General features: G+C 54.7%; 1 protein-coding gene across 1 annotated transcript in view; it reads right to left on the bottom strand.

Moving 5' to 3' along the window:
• Nucleotides 1-21,960, bottom strand: part of CNTN4 (contactin 4) — a 402,127-nt gene that overhangs the window by 127,298 nt on the left and 252,869 nt on the right. Inside the window, exon 4 of the mRNA XM_081106270.1 lies at nt 4,813-4,939. Within this exon, the coding sequence (XP_080962396.1) occupies nt 4,813-4,939 (127 nt within the window). The remainder of the gene's footprint in view (nt 1-4,812; nt 4,940-21,960) is intronic.

Below are 21,960 nucleotides of genomic sequence, written 5' to 3'. Positions count from 1 at the left end.
GAGTCCCTAACCTCCTCTGCCGGCTGCATTTAGGCACAAAGGGCAGAGGGACGGGGACTCTTGCTGTGAGATGCGGGGAGCTGCCAGGGGAAAGCATTGCACCCGGGGTTCTCACTGCGCTGACTCGGATGGGGACTGCACTGGATTCCTTCCCTCCCTCCACCCTTGCGAATTCGCAATTTGTTTTCATTGTTTGAGGACTCTCAAGGGCTGGTGATGTACAGATGGTGCCTGTCAGGAACAAAGGAAACTCCCAAGGGCCAGGACACCTCAGGGAATCTCGGAGCTGATTTCTGAACCCCAGGGGATGAAGACGCAACTCCGGGGAGACCAAGGCTGGCGGGAGCCCAGGCCTGCGCGGGGACGCTGGAAGGTGCACAGAGCGGGCCTAGCTGGGAAGCTCTGGGGGGGGAGGGGTAGGATTTGCAGCAAAACCCTCTTCCTTTGTTCAGTGCTTCAGCTCAGCAGGCAGCGGGGGCAGCCTCTCTCACTTGGAATCTGTGGTCCGCACACCGAGATGAAGACAAACCTCGCAGCAAAAGCACGCCAACCACGCCTGTGAGCCCGGCTTCTGTCCAGAGAGGGGAGCTGTGTGCCCGCCAGAAGGAACACCCCCAGGTCCTTGGGGGACATTCCTGCAAAGGACAAGTCCACACTTCTCACAGTTTTCTGGGTCTGGGTCAATCTCTTCAAACACAAGAGGCAGGGAACATGGAACGGGCAGCCTAAGCCCAGGGAGTGAGCGGAAGGACGCGAGGTCAGGGGGTGTCCGAGGCTCGCCCCAAATTTCTCCTACTGCTTCTTCACCCCAGTGCCAGCCTGAGCACCCACCATGTGCAGCTGGAAAGGTGTTTGAAACCACCTCATTGGTCCATGCTTCCTTGCTCTGTCCTGCAACCAGAAGGAGGGGCTTGTCACTCCAGGGACCAATCCGCTTTTATGTGACAAAAGGTGCGGAGGAAAGCAAGGTTCCAACGGCGGGGAGAGCCTTCGATGAAAAGTTTTCTTCCCTGATGCCTCTGCAGTCTTTACAAGCATCACAGGCTCCTGCTCCCCAGCCAACTTCAAATAACCAACTAGCCCCTCTTTCTTGGAACACAGCGTTACACAAGTCACGTTAATCGAAGGTCACAGTTGGGGGAGAAACAAAGTAGCAACAACAGCAACTTGTCAAATTCTGCTGCACAATGTGTGTCCATTGGTCATAGTGAACTCACACTTGGCTGTGCACGGACGGATGTGGAGCCTGGCCTCTTGCATTTATTTTCAACAACATGAAGCGTTTCCACGTGTTTGATTTAGCCGCCAAGTCAGCCTGTCACAGGGACAATCCACAGTCTGTGCGCCCAGAACACTGCTGGGCTCACACCTGCTGTCCTACGATCATCCACAGTGTGGCCTGCCCCCCGCAAAGCGTCCTGGTTGGAGGGTAATTTATATGCTCACCCCGAGGGTACTGTCCATCAGGGAGGTGTTGGGCTTTCCTTTCCTTTCTGGAACGCACTTCCTTTCCTTACCCAGGAGGTAAGGACCATTCGCCCTCCAGCTTCGGGGCGATACCTCCTTCTCGGTGACACACACGCTCCCGCCGTCATCTCCACTTCATGACCTTTTCCTCTGGGTGGCCTGGACCCTGGCACCCTTTCCCCTCACAGCACAGCTGTCATCATTGCGCCTCCAGGCAGTGCCCCTCAGCACCCTGCCCGACCATGTCAAGCCTCGCGTGGCCCCAGGGCATCGCAGCTGCTCAAGGTGGCGGCTCCAACACCTGGGGGACACGCTCCTCAGAACCCTGACGGACAGCCCAGTGCACTGCCGAGCTACCCCGCAATGTCTGAGCCGACTCCACGTGCCCCGGATTCGCAGTTTGAAAACACAGGGTAGTTTGATGAATGGCAATCTGTGTGATAGATGAAGCGATGGGCAACGAAATGAAATAATTCCCACTGTGCTCGCTGCCCCATCCTGGAATGTGGGTGGGTGCCCTTTGCTCTCTGCCCGCCTGAAAACGCCCATCTCAGTTCAGGTCCCACGTCCGTGATGATGCCAATCTCCTCCTCGCCTCATCTGGGGCGCGTGTGACACATCCTGTGGGTTTTTACACGCGATGACAGGTTGACTTTTAGCCTCAGGTTTTCCTCATTCAATTGAAACAGAGGCACAAGAATATTCACAGGACATCTGCAAGCAAGAATCACAAGCCCATAAAGACCTGTGTTGGGGGGAAGGAATCGCCTTACTTTCAAAGTCTGCTGTTCCTTGTTGATTCTAATCCCTCCCCTCTCGGGGGGGGGGGGGGGAAGTTACAATTTAATTTTGTTTTTGTGACAACTTGTCAGGCGCACCAGTGTCTGCTCCATCTGAGCCGCTCTGAACTTTGCAAATACAGAATCACCGTCTGCGTTCTTCTGCGACGGCCGTTTACTCACAACCGTGTCCCGGCGAGCCCGCGTGCAGCAGCTCTAACTCGTTCGTCGCTGCCACAGGGTCAGGGCGTCCGGTATGAACGCCCCGGGTTACATGTATTTCTATTACTTATGTTATCTATACTGGAATAAATGTAGTCTTCGAAACGTCTGCCAGGCCAATAGGCTGGGGACAGTGTGTGGTTGTAGTTTTACTTTGTCTATTTCCGCTCACTAATGCCTTGGCCATCTTTTTATACATTGACGGGATACTGGGCATTCCTTGTCTTAGAAGTACCTACTCAAGTGTCTTTCGGAAATGTTCTATTGTTACTCGTTTTTTACTTTAGATTTGTGGGAATACTTTAAACTCTGGATATTAATCCTTTGCCAGGTAGTATTAAATATATCTTCTCCCCATTGGGAGCTTGTAACTTTACTCACGTTGTTAAATTCTGTCAAACAGAAGTTCTTCACATTAATGAAGGCAAATATTTTCCATCATATTCGAGAAATCTCTTCTTCCCTCCAGAGTCAGAGGTGTGTTTGTCTATTTCCTATTAAATGTGCTCTGAATTTTTCATGTGGGTCTTCGAATCACCTGGAATTGATCTGTGTCTATGTCAGTGGTTCTCAACCTTGTCTGCACATTAGAATCACCTGGGAATCTTTTTAAAATCCTGATTTCATAGGCCCAGAAATCAGGATTTTAAAAAGATTCCCAGGTGATTCTAATGTGCAGCAACGGTTGAGAACCACTGGTATACGCTGTGAGGTAGGGGTCCAACTTTGCTCCATTTTTAACCATATGATAACCCATCGTGCAGTAGATATCTTTCCAATTTATTTCTACTGTTGTCATGACTTCCTACTTTTTTTTTTTGTCTTTGCAAGACAGTGTTGTTTTACTACTCTTCTCATTTAGTGCAATTAATGTTTATGTAGAAATATTAACCTGGACCACTTGGTTTTCTTATCCCTTTTCCTTGTAGCTGGGATCATTTTTATTCTGCTTAAAGTGCATTTTTTAGAATTCTATTTAGAGAGGGTCTGCTGGAGGCAAACTTCAGTGTCCGCTTTAAAGCTTATTTATTTTGTCCTCCTTTAACAAAAGTATTTCTGCTATAAAGAAATTTGACAGTTAATTCATCTCTGTGTGGAAGGCCGTTTTCCATCTTGCTTCTCGGTTGACACTGACAGGTCACTGCTGGCTTGCCTGTCTCTCTGAAGGTTGTCTGTGTTACAGCCTTGGCTGCCTTTACGGTCGGGTCCTCGGCTGGGTGCTGATCCACGACGACCATTCTAAACGAGGCTTGATTTTCATCTGTCCCGCTTGCGATTCACTTCACTGGCTTCCTCAATCTATGGCTTGGGATTTTCAGTTAACTTGGGAGAATTCTTAGCCTTCTCTTTAATACTGCCTCTTCCCCATTCCCCCTTGCCTTGCCTTGCAGAACTCTGATTAGATATGTGTGAACGTTTTCTCTTAATCAGTCTCTCCTCTCTCTCATGCCCTCTCTCCCTCTTGCTCTCATGTTTTGCTTCTCTTCCCCCCTTTCCGGTGCTTTTGGATGATTTCTTCAGATAAGTCCTCCTTTCAGCTGTCTCCTCTCCTATGAAAGCCACTCGGCACCACAGCGACTATCAGAATCAGGCCGTTACTTGTGCATGGCAGCCCCTAGCAGGAGGGAAGCCAGCTTAGCTCTGGTTACACCTCCTGTTGGGACTGGTGTATTCCCGGAGGCATCTTCATGTGAACCCCTCCTCGTGGCTGAGCTGAGGCTCTGTCCTGTGACCCCCGACCACTGCGGGGCTGCCCGGTCCAAGATCCAGCTCACATGGTTCCTTGGGGTGTAAGCGTTTTAGTGTCCGGCTTCCTGCTCCGGGTTCCAAACCCACTTCCTCTACGACCTCTGAGTATTTCTGACTTCCCTGCCAGTGTATGGATGCATTCTAGTAAGTTGTTGTTGTTTTTTAAAAAAGACATTACAGCCCGGCCGGCATGGCTCAGTGGCTGAGTGTCGACCTATGCACCAGGAGGTCAGGTGCGGCTCTCGGTCAGGGCACACGCCCGGGTTGCGGGCTCCATCCCCAGTGGGAGGCAACTGATCGATGGTTCTCTCCCATCATTGATGTTTCCATCTCTCTCCCTCTCCCACTTCCTCTCTGAAATGAAAAGAAGAAAAGGAAAAGACATTGTTAAGAAGTGGGAGGGCTTCCAGGGAGAGGGCCAGCCAGGACAGGGACTCCCGGCTCTGCCTGGAGCGGGAAGGGGCCTGGACTTCTCGGATCACAGCCTCTCCCTGGCGTCCAGGACAGCCCGGGGGCCGGCCTGGGGGCCCCGTGTGCACTCGGTACCCGTGGCGTCGGTCCACCTTGGCCCCGGAGAGCGCCCGCGCGGACACACCTGATGCGAGGCCTCGGGTTCCCTCTCACCAGACAGGTGAGCTTCACCTTCTTCTCCTCGGAGCCCACAGGGAACGTGACGGGGCCGGGCTCCTGCACGAACACCGGGCCGCGCAGCGTGGGGTCGCCTGGAACGAGAAGAGAAAGGGTCGGAGGATGAGGCCCATCGCCGACAGGCCCAGAACCAGCAGGAACCACCACCCAGTGAGACAAGGGGACAGACGGACAGACGCAGCGGTCGTGCGGGACAGGCTCGGTTTCCGCCTTGGACAACGTGGCCCCTGAGGACCAGCGCGGCGCGGTCTGTCCTGGAGGCCCCACGGGGGTGCAGACGCCGCCGTTTCCCGGGGAGAACGTGCTCTTAGGAACAGCTTCCAGGCACAGAAGCACCATGGCGGCATCTCACCCCCTCAGCAGCAGGACACGGCCCTGTTCTCATAACCCACGTACCAGCCGTTCTCACAATCGGCTGTGCGGGGGGTTCGTTTCTCTCCTGCCTGTGCTGGACCCACCCCGGGGATGCGGTGTCCCCGCTGTTGGCGCCACGGGGCCCGGCACAGTCAGCAACACCCACCGGGTCTGCCGCGGGGCCTGGCACAGTCAGCAACACCCACCGGGTCTGCCGCTGGGCCCACCACAGTCAGCAACACCCACCGGGTCTGCCGCTGGGCCCACCACAGTCAGCAACACCCACCTGGTCTGCCGCTGGGCCCACCACAGTCAGCAACACCCACCGGGTCTGCCGCTGGGCCCACCACAGTCAGCAACACCCACCTGGTCTGCCGCTGGGCCCGGCACAGTCAGCAACACCCACCGGGTCTGCCGCTGGGCCCGGCACAGTCAGCAACACCCACCGGGTCTGCCGCTGGGCCCACCACAGTCAGCAACACCCACCGGGTCTGCCGCTGGGCCCGGCACAGTCAGCAACACCCACCGGGTCTGCCGCTGGGCCCGGCACAGTCAGCAACACCCACCTGGTCTGCCGCTGGGCCCGGCACAGTCAGCAACACCCACCGGGTCTGCCGCTGGGCCCGGCACAGTCAGCAACACCCACCGGGTCTGCCGCTGGGCCCACCACAGTCAGCAACACCCACCGGGTCTGCCGCTGGGCCCACCACAGTCAGCAACACCCACCGGGTCTGCCGCTGGGCCCGGCACAGTCAACAACACCCACCGGGTCTGCCGCTGGGCCCGGCACAGTCAGCAACACCCACCGGGTCTGCCGCTGGGCCCACCACAGTCAGCAACACCCACCGGGTCTGCCGCTGGGCCAGTCGCATGTGACGATGGAGCGATGTGTGCGTTTCTTTTCTTTTTTTTATACATTTTTAAAATATATTTTTATTGATTTCAGAGAGGAGGGGAGAGGGAGAAGGAGAGATAGAAACATCAATGATGAGAGAGACTCATTGATCGGCTGCCTCCTGCACGGCACCCACTGGGGATCGAGCCTGCAACCCGGGCATGTGCCAAGACCGGGAATCGAACCGTGACCTCCTGGTTCATAGGCTGACGTTCAATCACTGAGCCACACCAGCTGGGCACGATGTACGCATTTCTAATTGCTTTCTCTCAGTGAGAGAAGCTGGCTGCGCGGGATGTACTTGTCATGGACGGCAGCCGAGACCAGAACAATCCGCCGTTGGCCACGCGGGGCGGAGTGTGGGAGACGGCCCCAAACTCATCTCACCACTTTCGCCCATGAAAGCGAGGCCACTCTTCAAAATCTAGTTCAAGTTCTTTTTTTTTCTATAAGGCTTTTCTAGACCTTCCCTTTCTTCCTTTAATCACATGACTCCTACATTATATGCCCCCGTGGACACACATTTTTTTCTACCAAGTACATTTTTAACTATTTTTTTCTTCTTTGGACTGTAAGCTCCCCGGGAGCATGGCCGCCTCTTACCCATTGTTCTGTGTCATGTGCTACCAAGTATGGCGGCTTATACATAGAAGATGGTCAACAAGGATTGGTTCTATTTGAGGGCAATTTTCCACTTTTTAATGTGCTCCATCAGCGGGCTCAGACACTGCCTGATGAATTTTCAGGTAGAAGGGTTGGTGGCTATGATGTAAAGTGACATTGAGTATCTCCCCGGAGCTGACAACCCATTTGCCTCTTAAATGTGTTGATGGTGAAGGCCGTGAATTGCACCTGCAACTCTGGTACCTCGAAAGCAGGCTTTTGGGGATGGGAGGTCGGATGAGACGGGGCTCACGCAGGTGAGTGGGGAGAGGAGGAGGAGGCGGCCGGACAGGATGAAGTGACGCAGAGGGAGGCAGTTTCTGTCCAGGCTTTACCCCATCCACACGCTGAGATCCGGACAGGAGACAAAATAAGGAGGCAAGGTGGCCACAGAGCATCCTGCTTCATCAGAGGCCCCGGCACAGCCGAGGACCTCGTGAGAACCAGATGTGGACGCAGGGAAACCCCGAGCTGACACTCGATGCCTGGGGTCACTGGCTCACCCGTGACCCATGCAGACTCCCGTCTCCCTACACCCGACGGTCTCCTCTCAAAAGTGACAAGGCTCCATACAGTTCACAACAGGCAAGGGGCCAGGCTGGCGGGGCTCAGTGGAGGAGCCTGGACCTACGAATGCTCATGGTTCGATTCCTGGTCAGGGCACATGCCTGGGTTGCATGCTTGATCCCCAGTAGGGGGCGTGCAGGAGGCAGCCAATCTATGAGTCTCTCTCATTATTGATGGTTTTATTTCTCTCCCTCTCTCTCTGAAATCAATAAAAAGATATTAAACAAACAAACAACCCCAAAAAGAACTGAAAGGGGCCCTGAGTATTTTCCCATAAACCCACATGCACGTGAACCTACATTCAAAGATGTCAGGAATTATATCACCACCACCATCCTCTCTCCTCAGGCCATGGAGCAGCCAAAAAACAAAATAAGAGCGAGGAAGGAAAGTGCACAAACAGGCACTTTCTTTCTTTTTCTTTTCTTCTTCCCCTTCCTCCCCCCCCTCCTCCCCCTCCTCCTCCTCCTCTTCTTCTTTTGTTTTTGTTTTAACATTTATGATTTAAAGCCAGGTATTTAAAAATCCAGAACATGACATGTCAGATTTTCAACCATCGCACAGATGTTTTCAAAACAAATTTAGATCCTGGATCAAGGTTAGCGCAAGTCAACCGTGAAGGATTCTGGGAGTTTCTGGCACATTTAGTTACATAACAAGGGCTACCCCCCAGATCACTGTCATGGAAGTGCGTTGGGGGATTTTTCTCTAAGCGAGGACTATCTCCATTGTCGTTCCCATTCCCAAGCTGTGTGTGTGTATGATATCAATCACCTCCATTCATTGGAGGGCCCCGATCTGCATTTCACCCAGAAATAAACAGTCGGTTACAAGCAATTCCAAACACGAGCAGCACATGATAGCGATTACCCGGACGCAGCTGAGAGGCTGTGGCCCAGCCACCGTGTCCCTGCCCCATTTACCCGACAAAGAGGCGATGTTGCCTGTGTGCTCTGTAGCAGGAACTGGTGATAAGGATGCTCCGCGCTGGCTATAAGTAACGCCTCCGTCCACCTAAAGTTTCATTTGCTCCTGATTAACCACGCTCAGGGCCCGGAGGTTCACGGGAGCATCGAGAGAAGTGAGTTTCCGTCCTCAGCCAAGGAAACCCACAGCCTGGCACGCATAAGCCCTGAGTTTCACAGGTGAAAGGGGAGATTTCCGCCAGGCGAGCTACCAGGTGTCGAAAGCCGATATCCTAACGGTAACATGTTTAGGCTAGGGCACCAGTATTAATGAGAAAAAAAGAGTTAAAGAGGGACATTCCTGGAAGAAACAGGGAGGGAGGTAGTGCTAAGCTGCTTCTATCTTGAAGGTCCACAAAGACTTTGCATATGGCTTGGCTGGTGTGGCTCAGTGATTGAGTGTCAGCCTATGACCAGGAGGTTCAATTCCTGGTCAGGGCACGTGCCTGGGTTGTGGGCTCCATCCCCAATAGGGGGTGAGCAGGAGGCAGATGATCAATAATTCTCTCTCATCATTGATGTTTTCTCTTTCTCTCTCCCTTTCCTTCCTCTCTGAAATAAACAAAAACATATATCAATCATGTTGCATAGGCCATTTCCAAAGCCTGGATGATAAAGTGCCCCCTTCCTTTATCACGGTCATTTGTTCAGTGTGGCCTGAGGAGTGGCCATGATTTTCAGCTGAGAAAAACAGAGACCTCGGGTGGTGGTGCCCTCACTCAAGGACACAGGCCTCGGCCCACGCGGTCAGGTCCCCGGCAAAGCCTGGTGCCAGGGGGACGGTCAGCAGAAGTGGCACGCGGAGAGGGTCGCTGGGCTTGGGAAAACCCAGGGATGCGGAATGCAGCTCCTTTTTATTTTATTCAATTAATTTTTTTAAACATGTATTTTTATTGATTTCAGAGAGGAAGGGAGAGAGACAGAAACATCAATGATGAGAGAGAATCATGGATCAGCTGCCTCCTGCACACCCCCTACTGGGGATCGAGTCCACAACACAGGCTTGTGTGCCCTGACCTGTAATTGAACCCTGACCTCCTGGTATGTAGGTCAATGCTCAGCCCCTGAGCCACACAGCCAGGCGCAGCTCCTTTTTGGCGCACATCTGTGAGCACTCCCCCCACCCCCGCCCCCCAGGCCGCTGAGATGGGAGGGAGGGCGGAAAGGGGCGAGCGGGTCAGACAGCGACAGCGGTGATCTCAGCATAAAGATGCCACAGAAGGCAGCATGGTAAAAAGCCAAGGTTTGCCTAGAAGGAACTCCTCCAAGTGTCGTCTAGCGCGCCGTGCATGCAGAGGGCCTCACACAACCACAGGGCTCGGCCCGCTGCGTCTCCTCTGCGCCGTAGAGCCCTTGGCGCCTCGGGAGAGAGGATGCTCTGTGCGCCTCTCATCCCGGGAACCCGCTGCCGTGGGATGCAGAGCAAGGCCAGGCGCCTGAGACCAGGAGGGGCCGCCCTCTGCCGCTCCGGGGCGTTTCTCCTCTCACCACTCACATCCACGGGGAAGCCGTGGGGGGACGTAGTCTTTTTATTTATTTTATTTCTTAATGTTTATTGTTGAAAGTAGTTCATATGTCCCCCATTTTCCCCCATTGACCCCTTCTAGCCTGCCCCGCCCCTGCCCCAGGCCTTCGCCCCCTATTGTCTGTGTCATGGGTGAGGCATCTATGCACACAAGTCCTTTGGGCGACCTCTGCCCCCCGCCCCCACCTCCCCTCTGAGGTTCCGCAGTCTGTTCGATGCTTCCGTCTCTGGGTCTGTTTTGTTCATCAGCGTGCTGTGCGTTAGATTCCACATGCGTGAGATCGTGTGGTACTTGTCTTTCTCTGACTGGCTCATTCACTGAGCTCCATGCTGGGAGAGGTGTTCTCCATTCTGCCCCCGAAGGCTGGGCGCAGGGCCGGGTGCCCCGCTGCTGCACGCCGTCTCCCCGTCTCTAATGAGCATGGAGATGCGTTTTGGTGAAAAACTGTAAGGGCAGCAGCGTCGCAGTGAATCCCAATGACGCACAAAGCATTTGGGCAATAACCTCGGGGCTTCAGGCTCAGTGAAGGGCAGGCCACTGATGTTCCGAGTGTGAGACACCCTCGGAAATCGGACCACCGAGGGCGGAGGCGACCACGGGCAGCTGTCACACCATCGCTGCACACACGAGGGAGGGGCACTGGACTTTACAAAACGACGGGCGTGGACGGCGCCAGGGAAGGCAGCCAGCACCGCATCTCCAGCGCTTCCACTCCGTTCCGCCCGGGGTGCAGGGGAGCGGCGCCCAGGCAGCCCCGTTGTCAGAGGACAGGAGACGTCTCTCTGGCTGGGCCTCGCTCTGCTCCCTTCCTTTCCCTCGAAGGAGCACCTTCAACAAGACACAGCGGGCCGCCCGCAGCGGGTGCACGTGCGGAGCAGGAAGTGAACGGGCATCCCAGCCAGCGGAGGACGCTTTGCAGCCTCTGCCTTTGTTCTCTGCTGCCATTGCAAGCAGTGTCCCCAGGACAGAGCCCAGGGAGGTGGGGAGAGGGAGGGGAAGGCGGGAGGAGGGAGGAGCATTTTGTGCTGCTTCCCTGCAGGGTTGGGGGCCGTGGGGAGGGACAGCCCAGTGAACTGTCTCCATAGCTCACTCGGACCCTCCCCTCCAACCCTGAAAGTCCCAGGGACAGCGGATTCATTACACCTTGAAAAATAAGCAGGTGGATGATTCTGACACCAAGCCCCAGTGAGGAAAAGAAAAATGAATTTTCAACAAATGCAAATATTTTGTAACTCGTGTGGAGGCAAAACCTGCCCTGCCCTGACGTGAGGCTCTCTCTAGCCTCCGTGTGAATGAATATATATATATATATATGTTCTTTTTCTGCAGAAGGTAAGCGTGTGTGATTGGGGGGAGCTGACCCAGTTTCTGCCGGGGACGGGGGTACCACTGGCCGCTGTGTGGACCTCCTTTCTTTTCCAAAGTTCACCCACCCGCACCGTGACCGTGACCGTGAGGAAGTTGCTCACTTCCGTGCCTCCATGTCCTCGTCTGTGAAGCGGAGCCCACGGCGGTCACAGGCTCCCTGTGCGCGGGAAAGGCCTTCATGCCAGGACAGTGCTGAGGATGGGGCCAGGCACCCACGCGTCCTAACAGTGAGGGAAATACGGGGTGTCTGCAAACTCCCTCCTTGGAGATTGGGGCGGGGGCCCGGGGAGAGGGAAGAGCGCGAACCCTGGTTACTCTATTTCTCTGCCTGCCCCGCGGTGTCCAGATGCAATCAACATTTTCCGAATATAAATAACCAGACACCGAACTCTGGCCTCCAGGGAAGGAATACGGGGCGGGGGGGGGGGGGGGGGCGGCACCTCTCCCTCCCCTTAGCCCTGTCGCCTCAGACCCGCAGCCTGCAGCTCTGTAAACCTCCGGGGTGAGCCACGCCCAGCCGTCTTCAATCTCCCGCAGTCTCCATCAGTGATGCCCACACTCGGGCTCAGAAGTCCTCTGAGTCCAAGGTCACCTTCAGACGGGGCTGGGAAGAAGGTGGCCGCGTCCCCTCTGAGACGGAATAAAGGACACAGAGATGCCTTTGATGGGTGTCTGCCCTTTGATGTCCAGGCGTTTCCACCTCAATAACATCACAAAAAGCAGAGCGCGATGTGGGACAAAAACAGGGCCGGTCCTATTCGGGGCGGCCATGAAAGGTCCCGTCTGATGAAATGGCCTTTCTTTCTGCTCCGCAAACGGGCTGCCCGCAGGGACTCCCACCCAGGGGGCGGGGAGCGGGGTGGGGCGGAGGCCTCTGCCTGCTCGTCCCTTGCCTGTGCCCTCCCTGAGGTCCGGAGCCTGCCTGGATATGGCCTTTCCCACTCTCTTGGCCACTCTGTTGGGATCCGCCCCGCCCTTCCTGGGTGAGCTGGTGAAGAAAGGAAGCGGGGGCCTGGAGCACAGGGAAGGGCCTTCCTGCTGGCCAAGAGCCGCACAGCGGAATGTGGCGCGTCCGGAGGCCTCCTGAGGGACCGCACAGACACATGGAGGGTGATTCTAGCCAGAAAGGCAGTACCTCCCTGCATACATGCGATGGAATAGGCTCATCCACCAGGAAAGATGAGCGACTGCGTTTGCGACGTCACAGATGGAGCCTGAGAGTATCAGGCCGAGTGCAGATGTCAGAGAGAAAATGCCAAGAACCCTGTGAGCGCACTGAAAGCAACGAATGAGCAAATAAAACCAACTCACCCCCCAGCACCCAGAGAACCGGCAGAGGGCGGTTCCCGGGGAAGGGGGTCGTTTGTCTGGGTGGTGAGAGTGAGCTGAACTCAGTTTTAAAGTTTCATGATGATGGTCACCTGGTCCCAGCTCTGACGCTCAGCGGGCGAGTTCCAGAATTAGGATGATGCTGGGCTCACAGGTGCGCTCTGGAGTCTTCCCTCCTCTTGAATGCTTTGGGATAGTTTAGGAAGGATAGCTGTGCCGGCCGGTGTGGCTCAGTGGTTGGGCGTTGATCTATGAACCAGGAGGTCACAGTTCCATTCCAGGTCAGGGCACATGCCTGGGTTGGGTGCTCGGTCCCCAGTAGGGGGTGTGCAGGAGGGGCCGATCATGATTCTCTCTCATCCTTGATGTTTCTGTCTCTCTCCCCCTCCCTTCCTCTCTGAAATATGTGTTTCATATATCTGTGGAAGGAGGACAGCTGTTAGCTCTTCTGGACTGTTTGGTAAAATCCACCTCTACAGCCATCCGGTCCGGGACTGGACTTCTGTTTGCTGAGAGTCTATTGATTACCGCTTTGATTTGTTAGTTGTAATCAGTTTGTTCAGATTTTCTGTTTCTTCTTGATTCAGTTTTGGAAGATGGCATGTGTCTAGGCATTGATCCGTTTCTTCCAGGTACAGGTTGCCCGATTTGTTGGCATATAGTTGTTCATGGTATTTTCTCGCGATCCTTGGTGGTTCTGTGATGTCCGTGGCTACGTCCCCTCTTCCATTTCTGATTTCATTTATTGGGTCCTCTCTCTCCTTTCCTTCTAAGTCTGGTTAGAGGTTTGTCAATCTCGTTTATCTTTTCAAAGAACAAGTGCTTAGGTTCACCAGTGCTTTGTATTATTATACTTTTTAGTCTCTATGTCATTTATTTCTACTCCGATCTTCACTATTCCCTTCCTCCTGCCCCCTGGGGGCTTTGTTTGTTGTTCTTCCTCTAGCTCCTTTAGGTGTCAGGTTGGAGATTTTTCTTGCTTCTCGGCTAGGGCCTAGCCGCTAGGCCCGTATTGCTGCGAATTCCTCCCTTGGGCCTGCCTTCGCTGTGTCCCAGAGATTCCGTGTGGTGTTTCCCTTTCACGCCTCGGGTAACCTTTGCTTTCTTCCTCAGTGCCACTGGGAGGCACCCCTGTTCAGCAGCGTGTCTGTGTTTCCAGGTTCTCTCCTTGCCATTGGTTGCCAGTTTCAATCCGTTTTAACAGCTCCCACATTTAAAGCAGAAATCCATGGCGGGGTTGGCGGGAGTTCGGTGGACGCCCTCGTTCGCCCACGTCCGACCTCTGCCTCGTCATGTCCACCTGGAGGGCCTCGCTCCCCTGCTCCCCCTCCGGCCTCTGAGGGATCCAGCCGGTGACCTCCCGCTACGTGTGACGGCCACCTGGGCTGCAGGCATCACCCGAAGCCAACGATGACTTTGAAGGCCCGGTTTCCAAGAGCTTCCTGGGACAGTGTCACATCTCTTGGGCTGAATGACCCGCAGGTGAATCCGGCTCCCGCTCCCGCTGGCCTCCCACCGGCTGCTGTGTCCATCCGAGCTCACCTCGCCTGCAGGCCACGCTCATCCTCGGCTCCGAGGCTGGGGCTCCAGCGCATTTCCCGCTGCAAGTGAACAGGGGAGGGGACTGGCCCGGGAGAGGGACGCCTCCCGCGCAGTGTCCGGGCGCCTTTGCAGGAAAAGGGCAACACAGAGCTTGCTGGGTGTTTTCTTTGCAAAAAACAGTCCCTTAAAAAGCATTTGTCTTTGCAAGAACTTTATGAAGTTATGCACCAGAGGCAGAAATGGCCTCAATTAGATAAAAGAAACGAAGCATTTAATTAATCGGTGACAGCCCCACAGGTGGCCGGGAAAAGAGAATGATTCTCTGAAATTAGTTACAGACGGACCGCCAGGCTGGGCGCTTTCTCCACATTAAAAAACACATGCAATCGACACCTTTTAACCTTGGTCTTCTGTCCCGCCACGAACCCAGAAATTAATTTCCGTGGGCAGAGCCGGAAAACAGAAGGCGGAGTTACAACGGCACAGCTTTCAGGAAGAGAAAACGGCAGCCATTACGGAAATGAGAAGTCCCGGTGCAGCTGCCACTACGAAACGACAGCGGCCGATGAAATGGCCCCAATTCAAAGCACTCCCCGCTGCACGTCCCGGCTGCTCTCCCGTGGCCTGTGTCTGGCGCGGGGCACGATCCGTACATGGCTTCACCCCGACCCCATCCCAGACGGATGCCGGGAAGTGCGGTATTGTTTGAAGTTCCATGTGGTCTGGGCGACGAGTAATGCAGGTCACAAAACCAAAATGACACCCCCCCTTGCCCACCTAGACACCCGAATCCCTCGGATCTGAGATGTGTGGTTGTGGCGCGGGGACACGCAAGGCGTCTCTCCTGGGCAGTTACACCAGGAACAAATCCGATCACTTTCTTCGGGGATGCGTGCGCTGACTGGGAAAGGGGGAATGCACTGCATCCCCAGGGGGGGAACATGGAGGTTTCAGAGTTCAGGGTTCAAATATTCGTGGGGTGGGACCTGAAGCCACAGGGCCAGAGCCTCAGGCCCATACAAGTAGGTTCCTTTTATTAAAACGTCACAATTTTGGCCTGGCTGGCGTGGCTCAGTGGTTGAGCATTAACCTATGAACCAGGGAGTCATGGTTCAATTCCCATTCAGGGCACATGGGGTTGTGGGCTGGATGCCAGTAGGGGGCAGAACAATGATTCTCTCTCATCATTGATGTTTCTATCTCTCTCTCTCCCTCTCCCTTCCTCTCTGAAATAAATATATATATATATATATATATATATATATATATATATATATATGCCTAAAAAGACAAAACACACAAACACTTCCTACTTTTGTCACAGATGGTGATGGCTTCATGAAGCCGCGGAAGGCAAGCTCACTGTCAAGGTCTGAACAGTGTGTGATCCCCCACGATGGGCGAGGCTCCGCGGGAACCTTGGCGATCCTCCCTCCGACAGCAGCGGGACTGCCCGTGGGGAACATGGCTGCTTGGAGTGTGAGTGCCTTCCGAGGGTTAGGTCACTGAGATTGTCCCAATACGGATGTGGTGTTCAGACAGAAATGATTACCTTGCATCGGACGCTCGGCTTTTCCCTCCTAAAAACGCCATGGTATTTTTAGCGAGTGAAGATATTCTGTCATCAGGCCTGTTGTTTTTAAGTCAGGCAATGAAGACCAGAATTATCATCCAGTTCGACTTCATGCCACTATCTTCATTTTTAAGTCAGTGGCAACTCTATGATGAACCCCGGGCAACTTTGAACTTTACACGATACAGGACGCGCTTCCGGAGGCCACACTGGATCGGCTTTCTAGACCGAAGCCACTCTGTCAAGTCCTCATTGTGTTTTTTCAGCCCCCGACAGGGACCAAGGGGAGGAGGGGCTGCTCTGTGGAAAACAGCCATTTCTCTCTTTTATTCTCCTATATCTCAATATGACTACATAGCAAAATCACAGTGTTACAATGTATTGAGTTATTTCCGTAATTGTTAGATGAAATTACACCAGTGGTAATTCATTTTCATTTGAGCACCTGAAATTCAATCAGACTTGCAAAAATTCAAACATATTTAGCTTACTTAGAAGGATCAGACAATATTAAATTATGTTAAACACAAAAGGATAGAGTAACAAAAATCGCTAATTCTTCTTCCCTGCCAACTGCCTGAGGAGGACGTGTGGTGTGCGAGCAGACACGGGGGCTGCCCACGGGAGAGCCTGACCCACGGGCCTGCTCTGCTGCTGACTCGCGGGGCCTTGCACACCTGTCTGCGTGACTTCATCCCTTAGGAACCCAGAGGGTTCTATTCATTATCTGTACGGTGTTCTGGGATGTAATTTTCTAAGGTTTTCAGTAAAAACGAAAGAAGACCTTTACCACATGGTCTGTGCAGTTTTATGTGATAATTGAACACACACGCCCGCAGTCCGGTCCTTCCCTGTTTCAATTCCCCTCCCAGGCACGTGGGAAACCCCAACACTCACATTTCATCACAACCCGGTGAGTCCCTTACAGCGGAGGAGACGCAGGCACAGCACGGCACAGGGCCTTGCCCAAGGCCTCACCCGGGGAGCGGGGGTTTGATTCTGTTCATCTCTGACTTCCTCCCCCAAATTTTTGGGAAAGATGTCAAAGGTGCAGGGAAGGTGAAAGAATTTACCTGACCAGCCCCCGCCCCCTTGCTCAGACTGTGCAGGTGCTGCTGAGTGATGGCAGGTGAGATTCCATCGCCACAGGCATGTCACCTGAGCACCAAGGGGCAAGGACCCCCCCCCCCCCCCCCCCCACACACACACACACACTTCCCGGAGGCCAGGTGATGGGGGAGGCGCAGGTGAGGGCAGGAGGACGCAGGAGACTCATCTTCCACGCACCTGAACTGCAGCTCCGCCTTCAGGGCAGAGAGAGCGTGTAAGTCAGCAGGGCCCCTTCCACCGCACACACCATGGCGCCCCCACTCATGCCCCGCCCACAGGCGTCCCTCCTCCCGAAATCACAGCGACTTCCTCAGAAATGGCTGTGGAGGTGGTCTGAGAGGGCCGGGCACTGACAGTGGTGGGTGTAAAGCGGAGAACGTGTCCGCAGGACAGTGGTGCCCACACATCATGGGCGTCACTGGGCTCTCCCTGTTATCTACAGCACGTTTCAGAAATGGACTTGGAGGCATTTGGTGATTCTACTAATATATAGTGTGTACATATGTATATTAGTATGTACGTATATATGTATTAGTATATATGTATAGACACATTAGTATGTATGTATAGACATATGTATTAGTAGAATATATGTATTTTGAACGATTATAAAGTTGGTGTTTATTAACATACAGTTCATTTTCAAAATTTAAAAGAATCTACAGAAATGAACACTTTTTTTGTCAACACCCGTTTTCAAACAGATGGCCCTTCTGGCCCAGGCCCTGCTGATAATGCGAAGCAATGGCATCACAAACGTCAAGAATCATTTTGTGCGGTATCCGTGCGCCCTCAATTCATGGACTGTCGCTGGTTTTGTGCCATAACTCTATCTTTTATGCACTCCCATCAAAAAGTCTAGTGGCACTTGAGGATACATTTTCTTTGTTCAAAGCTTAGTCCGACTTCACCCATTATTTCCAATCAGTTGAACTGGGAAGGGGGCGAATTACCAGCTGTGACAGTGCGTACACATTTTGGGGGACACCCTGTCTGTATCTGAAATCAGAACATTTGCTTTGCGAGTCCGATGGAACGCGTGCCTGGGTGACCATCATTCTCACTGCGTCCCATTATCAGCATCCTCAACAGAAACGCTTTGCTAAATGAAACGTCTTTCCCGCTGGCTGGTTGGGATTCTCGCCGGCTGGCCTGGCGGGAAGCGTTACCTGAGTGCCTCACGCTGTGGGGAAAACAGGCAACTGCAGGAACGTGAACTCCTGGAAGCAACCCACTGAAATGACAAAATCCCTTCCCCCGGGTTTGGTTTGGTTGTTTTTGTGGAGGGAATTTATTTGCACTTGATTTCCCTGAGTCACGGGAGAGGCTAACTTCAAAGCAACCTGCACAGGGACATTTCTCCAAGGCGGTGCCCTCAGGGCCCCGCTTCCAGGAGCACAGGAAGCCAGGGCGCCCCCCAGGCAGCCTCTGCGAGCCAACCTCCTGCCCTCGCTGGGAGGCGGAGCCTGACTGCACCCCTGAAATCCGCCTGCATTGCTGGCTCTTCATTCTGAGTAACACTGTGCCCCAGTGGGACTGGGAACGCTGTCCCCTGGCGGCTGCTGAGTGTGTCACTTCAGGGCTCCCCTCCTGACCTGGTCTTATGATCTCCAGGGTGAGAGGAGTGAGTGGTGTGATGACTTTTTAAAGTACCTTTTTATTGATTTTTAGAGAGAGAGGGAGGGGGATAGAGAGATAGAAACATCATGGACGGGCTGCCTCCTGCACGCCCCCTACTGGGGATCAAGCCACAACCGGGGCACGTGCCCTGACTGGGAGTCGAACTGTGGCCTCCGGAGCCACGCCGGCCGGGCCAGGTGTGATGATCTGACCGAGCTCCTTCACCTCTCATTTCATCTTTGGAAATCATGTCGGCAGCGCTTTGTAACGGTGGTGGGTCGCACGTGGGCACCAAATGTCCAGCTCAAGGGCTGCACTGGAGGTACCCCCTCCCGTGGCATCGCTGTGGCCTGTGGCACGGTCCGGGAAGGAGGAAAGGCGGGGCAGGCAGAAGGACCGGCCACGCTCAGACCCGGGGGCTTCGGCCACGTGCCACCCCATCTGCCTGGCACAGCGTTAGGGGAGGCGGCCTCGTCGGCTCCGTCCCGCGTGATGCTCTGAGTTTGTGCAGGGATTCAGCTCTGGAACCCAGCAGTGTCTAACCTGCCAATCATCTACACGCTACCGTGGACGAGTCAGGCCCAGGAGACCACGCCCCAGCATCATGAACACCTTTAGGCGACAGATGTGACTCAGAGCCCAGCTCTGGCCCAAGAAGCCACTGTGCAGAGGCGGAATTCCACCCCAAACTGGCTCCAGCCCCGTCCGCCAGAGCGCCTCAAACTCACCTAAGCGCCTGCACCAGCCATTTGGATACCTCCCCCTCCCACCCCTCCTCCCCACTTTGGAGTGAGCAGGGGGCGGATTCCGAGGGCAACTGAGTTATTCCCCAAATGTCAGTTCCAAATAAACACCAAAACCAACCAAGAAGGCTCAGGTGTAAATCTGTCTTCAATTTGCGCCTGACTTTTAGGAGTTCAAGTGAGGCGCCCCGGGAAATGTCAGGGAGAATTCTTTCCCGAGGCTGCACCTGACTGGAGGGCACCCGTCTGGGCGGCAGTGGCATTTGACAAACCAGGCGCCACACTGAGAGGCGCCGCGTGAGGGCGGCCACGTGCGCGAGGCAGAGCAGCTGCAGGAACCCCGGGCGTCTTCCCGGGTCCATGGCACCGGAGCCCAGCCCCAGCCTCGACCACCGGGACCTGCAGTGATGACCGAGGGCAGAGATTTAGGGCTGAGTGATTCGACTTGGTTACTAGTAAACACCTTGCCGGGCACACCGACACCGCTCCTCCCTGGGTGCCCAGCCGGGGTCTGTGTGTCGGCGTGCGGGTGACGCGAACACTTCCCGAAGAGGGTCAGGAACGGAAGCCGCTCAGGGAACAGGGGTGCAGGCCTCAGCCAAGGGAGCACGCAGCCCGGCCTCAGGGAGAGCAGCTGCGTCTGACCTTCTCTGTCCCGCTAGGAACGAGGCGAGAGGAACCAGAGACACCACCCAAGGCCCCAAACAAATCAAGGAGCAAGCGTCCCCCCTCCAGCCGGATCCGCGAGGCTTAGCACCCCCTGAGCTCTGTCCAGGGAAGGAGGCTGCCAGCAAAGCGGGGGCACAGGTCTGGGGGGGCCCTGAGCGCTGGAGGGTCTCACAGCTCTTCCGAAAGGGGAACTTCCAACTCGTAGAAGCCAAGCCTTCCCCCTGCTATTTGCAGAGATGCTGAGTGGAGCAATTGCATCTTCAAATATTTGTGAATAAACAGAACTGCCGGTTGCCTGGCGGGAAACTTAATCCTCCTCCTGCCCCAGGCGGCCACTCCACTTTAATTGAAGAATCCGAGATGTGATTTACACAACACAGCCCTCGACAATCAGTGCGGCTGCGCTCCGAGGCCTAACAGCCCGCCGGCCGCCCAGCCACCGGACTGCAGCCCAGCGAGGGCAAAGGGCACCCCACCAGCTCGTGGGTGGGCACGGGTCTGCCACATTGGCACCCACCAGTGGGCTCCCCAAGGCCGTGGGCATGTTCAGGACGGGGACCGGGGCGGGCGTCAGCTTAGCTCACTGGGCGACACTAGCAACAAACGAGCTCGGGGAGTGGCTTATTTGAACCTGTACCTTTTCGCAGCCGCGGGAAAAGCCACAGAGAAAGGCCACCTGACCCTCTTCTGTTAGGGACACAATTCGTTAGTCAAAATACATGTGTTTGTGGTTTTATTTTGGTTAATCCTCACCTGAGGATATTTTTTCATAGATTTTTAGAGAGAGTGGAAGGATGGGGAGAGGCTGAGAGAGAGAAACATCGATGTAAGAGGGACACATCAACTGGTTGCTTCCTACATGCGCCCATACCAGGCCTGGGGATGGAGCCTGCAACCGAGGTACATGCTCTCAACTGGAATCGAACCCAGGACCCTACAGTCCATGCACTGACGCTCTATCCACTGAGCAAAACCGTCTAGGGCAGGGGTGGGCAAACTTTTTGACTCGAGGGCCACAATGGGTTCTTAAACTGGACCGGAGGGCCGGAACAAAAGCATGGATGGAGTGTTTGTGTGAACTAATATAAATTCAAAGTAAACATCATTACATAAAAGGGTACGGTCTTTTTTTTTTTTTTTTAGTTTTATTCATTTCAAACGGGCCGGATCCGGCCCTCGGGCCGTAGTTTGCCCACGGCTGGTCTAGGGCCAACTACCTGTGTCCTAACTGACGCTGGGGCGCTCTTAGGGAGCCCTTGCTACTCGATGGGTCCCTGGTGCAATGGCGGCAGGTAAGCAGCACGAAGAAATATCCCGGAAGTAGGCCCTGCAATTGGTGGCTCCCATCACTTTCCAGGGAGTTCCTCACCCTCGGCCCCGTGGAGAGGAAACCGACCAGATTCACCTGACCCACAAAAGTCACAGGTCCTCAGGTCAGGGGTCACGTGGCAGTCCCTGGGCCTCCCCCTCCTCTCCTGTACCCCCGCCCCACCATCACCCATTAAAACAAAACCCTGTGCCTGCCTCTCCGGCACTCCGCCATTGTGGAGAGGGGCCACTGTGATAACATGATTTCAGACTCGGTCAGCAAGGCGGCTCCGGGACTGACGCTGGGGGTTCTGGAGGGATGCCCGGAGGAACGCACGCCTGCCCCCCGAGCTGAGACCGAGACACTGGGATGGGTTGGGATGACGGCCGATGTCAGAGGCAAGCCATGCACGGAGGCAGGGCACCTGTAAAGCTGCACCCCGAGTCTGCGTGGCCGCCCCCATGGGAGGGCACTGGCAGAGGCCGTTTCCCTCAGGGGGCCCCTATCTCGCACCCTCTGGGGTGGGGGGCAGGCGCAGACACTCCTGCTCTGCAAAGGGCAGACAGGGAATGTCCTGCGTTCTGGGAGACCAGGTGTCTCTGTCAGGCGCTGTGGTGGGGGCGGGGCACAGGTGACAGCGCGGGAACAGCGGGGCTGCGTGCCAGGAAACTTGAATTTGGCGACACTGAAATTTGAATCTCATCCAATTTTCATGTGTTATGAAATATTAATATTAGCCCTCATTTTTTTCAACCATTTAAACTTGTAAAACAATTCTTAGCTCGCGGGCTGTACAGCGACAGGCGACTGTCAGGATGTGTCCGCAGGCACAGACGGCCGACTGGGCTCCAGGGTGAGCCGC

This window comes from Myotis nattereri (assembly GCF_964212035.1).
Source record: "Myotis nattereri genome assembly, chromosome: 14".
Taxonomy (NCBI): Eukaryota; Metazoa; Chordata; class Mammalia; order Chiroptera; family Vespertilionidae; genus Myotis; species Myotis nattereri.
The sequence above is the reverse complement of the archived record's forward strand: the minus strand, read 5'-3'. Positions and strand labels throughout refer to the sequence as shown.